General features: G+C 40.7%; 1 protein-coding gene across 1 annotated transcript; it reads left to right on the top strand.

Moving 5' to 3' along the window:
• Positions 1-769: 769 nt before the first annotated feature.
• Positions 770-5,463, top strand: LOC127423239 (dual specificity phosphatase 29-like). The gene is made up of 3 exons (XM_051667378.1): positions 770-1,157; positions 3,123-3,346; positions 3,512-5,463. The coding sequence occupies exons 1-3, from the start codon at positions 985-987 to the stop codon at positions 3,742-3,744; spliced, it is 630 nt and encodes a 209-aa protein (XP_051523338.1). The 5' UTR covers positions 770-984; the 3' UTR covers positions 3,745-5,463.
• Positions 5,464-7,488: the final 2,025 nt, after the last annotated feature.

Here is a 7,488-nt window from a genome sequence, read left to right as displayed (position 1 = left end):
AGTTGGCACAACCCCCTTTTGAAGTAACCACGCCCCTTTTGGAGTAATTCCGCCCTCTTTTGGAGATTCCGCCCCCACCTGAAGGTCTCCGGCTTGCTGCTCTACCTACTTGGAAAACCGTGCAGTTCACGGTAATATCCCATTCATTCCTATGGAAAGTTTAGCAAAGCTTGTCAGAGCGAGCAATGGTTACCAAGGGGGCGGAGCTTAGCGAAGGGTCAATTGTAGGAATAGCAGTATAAAACATTTTCTAAGCTTTTTATAATGTACATGGTAAAATAATACCAGGATTCTACAAGATTTAACAATAAAATATATTCAGCATTTAACTGTGATATCAATGCAACACTGCATTGGGGAACCCTACATTGGTGGAATAATGATTAATGATTAGTTCTATAATTAATAAAGCTTATTGCTCTACTGCATGGGTCAGTAATGTAGACACACATCCCAATAGATGCAACTACATTGACAGAATAAATGCCAAAGAGTCCCTTGTATTGCTCAAAGAGAAATGTTTTCTTCTGTGCCTGATGGGGGTGACTGTGTTTTAGGCAATAAAGTTTTTCATGATTATGAGTTAATATGATACTGTGGTGTCTTGACATCCTTTCAATGTATCTGGTGGCTCTTTCATATGTTGTGAAGGGTGTGCAAGTGTGTGTTTTGGGGGTTCAGCCCTTGGTAGTGTGAGTATGTATGACAGACGAGGAATAGAGCTCTAAAAATAACCCAGAATTTTAACACCCACCGTCAGACCAAAGCAGTCGACTCTTGGCTCTTCTTGACCCAAACAACTGAAAAACAGAGAACTACAGATATTGAAGAATAAACAGAAATCAGGAGACATTTGGTGAGTCTGACAGCAATACGACGACCTTTCAGGATGATAAAACATCAGCCAATGGTTTGAGACATTGTTGTGTACCCAGCCTATTGCTCATCTGAACGTCAACTTTTGGGTTTTATATTTACTCTCTAATGCTGTTGATGATGAGCTCTCAGAGGAAGTTTGGAGTGAAGAAAGAAGTTTCTGAAGTTAAAGAGGAATATGTCACACCAAACGGCTATGAGCTTGAGAAACATCTCACACACGGCAGTGTGGCCTATACACACGTCAATGAAGTCTGGCCTAACGTCTACATAGGAAATGAGTGAGTCCACTACTATTGTCAATCAATGGTCACTTACAAATCTAGTGAGCTAACTTGCTGTCTACAGCCTACATAGGCAGCTTTCTTTTAAATTAGCTTACATGATACTCTAACAAACATAGAAGTGTTGCGCACACACAAACATTGGGTAAAATGATAAATTTTTAATTAGACAGAAATTTGTATCTATATTTTTCAGTATTGAATGAATTGTATTGACATTTCCCTTGCTATGTCCATCATCTTGGATGGATTTTTTTTTCTTCGCTAAGCTCGTTGCAATGCATTATGAGTTTGCCTTTTCCGTGACGGATACATGCAATGCCTCCAAAATATGGCCAAAACAAGGTATCTTAGAAGGTAGCATAATTATGGAACTGCCTTTGCAGTGTCTTTGTAGGCAGCTCACTAGGGCCACATTCACACTAATTAGTTTTTAGCTTCCTAAAATTGTTTTCCAAAGAGAGCGTTTCAGTGGAGGAAAATGGCATTTCAGTGTGGATAGTGTATACGTATTTAAAAATGTATGCATTTTAACCTAAAACGTATTAGGCCGCATCCACACCAATTCGTCTTTAGTTTCGAATGTCATTGTTTTCCAAAGTATGTGGTATCGAAACGTTCCATTTTTGGTGGAGGAAAACGCCGTTCTAGTGTGGAAGGTGTAAACTTAGCAAAATCAATGCATTTTCAACTGAAAGTATGTTAGGCCACATCCAAATATATTTGTTTTCATTTTAAAACTCCTTTTTCAGTTTCCTAACAGCATTGTTGTCTAAAGCATGCGGTAATGTAGAGCGTTTTTGAAACACTCTGTCGTGGCCTGTTGTGTGTTCAACAGATCCGATGTTCAATGGAAATTATTTAATGTAAGGACAGTAAAAAAGCTTTTGTACCTCTTTATAAATTTTTGTTTTTATCCCCTTTTTCTCCCCAATTTGTAATACCCAATTCCCACTGCTTACTAGGCCCTCGTGGTGGCGCGGTTACTCCCCTCAATCCGGGTGGCGGAGGACAAGTCTCAGTTGCCTCTGTTTCTGAGACGTCAATCCGCGCATCTTATCACGTGGCTCATTGTGCATGACACCGTGGAGACTCACAGCATGTGGAGGCTCATGCTACTTTCCATGATCCACACACAACTCACCACATGCCCCATTGAGAGTGAGAACCACTAATCGCGACCACGAGGAGGTTACCCCATGTGACTCTACCCTCCCTAGCAACCGGGCCAATTTGATTGCTTAGGAGACCTGACTGGAGTCACTCAGCACACCCTGGATTCAAACTCGTGACTCCAGGGGTGGTAGTCAGCGTCAATACTTGCTGAGTATCCGACGACACTGAACTGATGCGCAGCGTGAAAAGCGCAGTGCCTGTCTGTGCTCGTTTATGCCGTGAGCATCCGCCACTGACTCGGCAACATCTGCACAACGGACATCACGAAACAAATAATGCAGAACGCAATGGATACATTAATTTGGAACTATGTCATATTGCAGGGGATTATTATTTTACTCCTTTATGATTTCATTATACAAAAAAAAAAAAACTTTACTATGCAATCTGCTAAATGAATGCAGTGAAAAGCTGCATCAATAGCATTTTTATTATTTATTTTTTTCCGTTTTTCCCACTCTTTTCATATAAGTCAAGATGGGCCAAGTCAAAGGTCATCGCGGGCCCTAGTTTGGGCAATGTTCGTGTCAACGCGTCCAGTGTAGACAGCCTCAAGCCGTCGCATCAACGGACGTGCCCAGTGTAGACAGGGTGTAAGTGTGGATCATGGGCTTAAACGTAGCAAAAACAAAAACGTATTAGTGTGAATGGTGCCTAGGAAGTGAGTTTTACTGATTAACAAATTCTCTGAGGCAGAGTCAAAACAGAGTCAACTATTAATTATGATTCTACCTTGACAATCTTCTTTATCTTAAGACTAGTCTAGACTGTTGTGTTTTTGTGAAGAGAGACAGCAAGAGACCGATACAAACTGAAGATGATGGGCATCACACACATCCTGAACGCTGCAGAGGGTGAGTGGAACAGTGTGGATACAGGAGCCGAATACTACAGAGACATGGACGTGGATTACTACGGTATCACAGCAGAGGATGTGCCCACCTTCAACCTCAGTCAATACTTCTGTTCTGCAGCAGAATACATTCACCAGACCCTCAGAAACCCACAGAGTGAGAGCTGAACACACAATATTTAATATCAAATTGTGAATGATTCACACTTGACTGATTTTGTTTCTTATGACCTTAGATACCTTTGATCTAAAGGCTTATAGTGGACTGCATATAGACAATATACCGTATGGGCTTGTGTCATTTTTTGTTTTGTTTCTCCAGATAAGCTGCTTGTTCACTGTGTGATGGGTCGCAGTCGCTCCGCCACACTTTTCTTGGCTTACCTGATGATCTACGAGAACATGACGGTCGTAGACGCCATTGATCACGTCAAACGTCGGCGACGCATCATCCCAAATTGGGGCTTTCTGAAGCAGCTGAGAGAACTAGACTCTGACCTGCTGGAAAAGAGAAGAGCTACAAACACACAAGCTCAGGAGACCGCTCTTAAATAAACCAAAAACAATGTTTACAGTGTCCACAATCACCTCACATTACATGTATTTTAGATTCAAGGACTACAAATAAATAAATAAACAGATTTGCATTTTCTGATGGAAATAATAGTCCATTCAGAATGCAAATACTACAATGGCATCATTGTTGTTGGTCAGGATTTGGCTGGTTAGCACAGGCCACTTAGCCCCTGTTGTTAGATGCCGTAACTACACTATTCAGTGGGCAAAAAGCCCCCATTTCCCCATTTCCGGCCATTCAAAAAAATATGCACGCAACACAAATCATAAATACCTCATATTATATGACATAATACAATGACCGTTTTTGTTTTTCTTAAAAAAGAGAAATGGACTCAACCAAGGGTGTAGGCTTGGTTTGAAAGTTGGTAGGGACACATTACAAGGATGATGATATTTAAAATGTTGGTTTAAAGAAATGAGAATGTCAGTCTGGTAATATAGGCCAAACAACATTATTTTCTCATATATGTAACAAGTCGCATTTTCCATTTCTCTGGCACACCACATTAAATATTAGCCTGATTTTTGAAGAATAAACAGGTTTATTTAGTGGAGGAAAAATACAATATGTGAAAAACAGGTTGGATTATATGATGACGATATGTGATAAATTTAAGATTAATGTCTCAAAATCATATTCAGTTGTTTTTTAGTAGATCTACAATGAGAAAACAATGATATCAATAGACAAAGTGACATTCTGTAAATTGTATCATACAGCAATAAACAAATGGAAATCTAAACAAATGGCAGGCTAATTTTCAACATTTTCCCCCACTTTCTACTTTCCAAATCCCCTCACTCCCAAATATTTCACACCCTTACCTGGCACAATTGTTCAAATTCAAAGGTGTCTTCATTTAGAGGGCGCTTACCGGCTGTAAAAACAGAATCGTCCATTGGGTTGGATGCAAAACTCAAGGAGATTTATTTTTTTCGTAGACAACATTTGTATACATAAAAGTATGCTTCTTTAAATCTATTAATTTCAAGGATTGAACCTAAAATACAAAAGTAAATTCGCCCGTGTAATCTACAGAAAATTAAGCAATCAAAAATGAGAAGAGTAACAGGTGCCATGTGACAACACCATTTCTGTGCTGCTCCAGAAGAGGTTGGACAATAATTTAAGCATGAATTGCAATACTGAGGAACTTTAATAGTAATTAAAATGAAAATAAAAACATAGTATAAAGTTAGAGTACATTCCATGTGGTAAAATTGCCCACATGTTGGTGGGGACATTTCTGATTTTCTAAAAGTTGGTAGGGACATTTGTTTTCATACCATCCCTACCTAAATCTACACCTCTGGACTCAACTACCAACACAGCACCTCCCAGATAACAATGTTTGGTTCCCAGAACATTCCCAGAATAGACATTCTAACATTCTCTTTTGGTTAGCCAGATTTATTTTTTTAGTTTTTACAGAAATAGAACGTTCTCTTTAGGCCCCATATATGGGCTGCCATGGGAACGCACAGAATGATTGGCAGGCAGAAAGTGCTTCAAAGTCTTCTGACTTGGGTAAACAAAGCGTCTGACCACGGGCCGTGCTCATTTCTCTGCAGTTTGTCTGGGACATCTTTGCTTCAACAAAAAACTTCTACATGCTCTTCTCAATATGACTTGAAACTTTATCAAATCAACAACATATATATATATATATATATATATATATATATATATATATATATATATATATATATACAGTACAAGGGCGTAGATTTGGCTTGATCATTGGGGGGGTTGCATCGTAAAGCATTTACATGTTTCCATTTATCTTGGTATAAATAATGGGCAGGGGGTTGTACTTGCTTGTTTTGATTATTGGGGGGGATAATCCCCCCCCCCCCCCGTATCTATGCCCCTGTATGTATGTATGTATGTGTGTATATATATATATATATATATATATATATATATATATATATATATATATATATATATATATATATATATATAAAATATCACATCTAGAAGTAATTATTTAATGTCAGTCATTGAGTCAGTCCATAGGAAAGACCGTTAATTTGTAAATTGTGAAAGCATGCGGATTTCTGTGGAGGAATAAAGCGCGTGTGGATCAAATGCACGTGCATAACAGACGCAGTGAGTAAAATAGGAATAAAAAGGCATGTATTATGTATGCTTTTCACATCTGTTCATTTTAAAGAGTTCAAATCTCATAACTGTAATCTTTAAAAAAAAATATTCCTGGTTAAATACAAGTTAAGCTCAGTCGACAGCATTTGTGGCATAATATTGATTACCACAAAAATGTATTTCGAATTGTGCCTCCTTTTCTTAAAAAAAAAAGAAAAAAAAAAGAAAAAAAAAATAGGCACACACTCGTGTGTGACGAGGAGGAGGGCGTGGCCGGGCCGTGAGGGTGCATGGCCAGCGCAGAATCAGATGATCAGCAGGAGAGTGAGATAAAGGGGAGCCGGAGACGCCAATTTGAGAGAGAGATGCACGTGCCAGAGGTCGGAGGGCTCGCTGCTGTCTGCCAGAGGGCGGAGGAGGGGTTGAGAACCGGGCGACGGCGTGTCTGGGGACCGGCGAGCAAGTTTTTCCCTCACTCTCTCTCCATGTGTCTCCCGCTCACTCTTTCCCCACACCTCCCCTCATCTCTCTCCCAGGTTCCCAGGAGGTGGTGTGGACCACCGGCTGACAGAATGGCCGGAAGTGCAGCATCTCTCCTGCGGGGCGAGGGGTTGAGTAAATCAGTCTGGTGGCACCTTGGCTTTAATCAGGCAGGGGAGGAGTGTGATGAGGAGGAGGGCATTGGCGGGGCATGAGGGTGCACGGCCAGCTCAGAATCAGATGATCAGCGGGAGAGTGAGATAAAGGGGAGCCTGAGACGCCAATTAGAGAGAGAGAGAGACGCACGTGGCTGCGCAGCACGTGTATGTGTTTGTTTATGTTTGTTTTATGTTAAGTTTTGCATTAAAACTTTATGTTGACTGTTCAGCCGGTTCCCGCCTCCTCCTTGCCCATCCTCTTACTGTCACACTCTGTTACAGTGAGGCACTTAGAGTACAATAGAAGTGAATTGGGCCAATTCGTAAATGTTAAAATACTCACTGTTTCAAAAGAATGATGATTTATAAGTAACATGATTTTAGTGTGATAAAATTACTTTTAACCTTATATACAAATTTAGGGTTATATGCAAACCCTAAAATGGTGGTAAAAATGTACACGAGTAAGAAAGTTAAACAGGAGAATTAATTTAAGTGCTTTTATAAAATTATAAGCTTCAGGGGACTGGGTAGCTCAGTGGTAAAGACGCTGGCTACCACCCCTGGAGTTCACTAGTTCAAATCCCAGGGCATGCTGAGTGACTCCAGCCAGGTCTCCTAAGCAACCAAGTTGTCCCGGTTACTAGGGAGGGTAGAGTCACATGGGATAACCTCCTCGTGGTCACTATAATGTGGTTCATTCTCGGTGGGGCACGTGGCGAGTTGAGCGTGGATGCCGCGGTGGATGGCGTGAAGCCTCCACACATGCTATGTCTCCGTGGCAACACGCTCAACAAGCCACGTGATAAGATGCGCGGGTTGACGGTCTCAGATGCGGAGGCAGCTGAGATTTGTCCTCCGCCACCCGGACTAAGGCGAATCACTATGCCACCATGAGGACTTAAAAGCACATTGGGAATTGGGCATTCCAAATTGGGTGAAAATAATAATTATAAGCTTCACATTTCAGCCTTT

This window comes from Myxocyprinus asiaticus, chromosome 32 (genome assembly GCF_019703515.2).
Source record: "Myxocyprinus asiaticus isolate MX2 ecotype Aquarium Trade chromosome 32, UBuf_Myxa_2, whole genome shotgun sequence".
Classification (NCBI taxonomy): Eukaryota; Metazoa; Chordata; class Actinopteri; order Cypriniformes; family Catostomidae; genus Myxocyprinus; species Myxocyprinus asiaticus.
This window is presented reverse-complemented; position numbering and strand designations above follow the sequence as displayed.

Coding starts and splice junctions, on each gene's coding strand:
- LOC127423239 (XM_051667378.1), top strand. CDS start 985: ATGCTGTTGATGATGAGCTCTCAGAGGAAGTTTGGAGTGAAGAAAGAA. Junction 1,158..3,122: donor AACGTCTACATAGGAAATGA/GTGAGTCCACTA, acceptor GTTTTTGTGAAG/AGAGACAGCAAGAGACCGAT. Junction 3,347..3,511: donor GACCCTCAGAAACCCACAGA/GTGAGAGCTGAA, acceptor TTGTTTCTCCAG/ATAAGCTGCTTGTTCACTGT.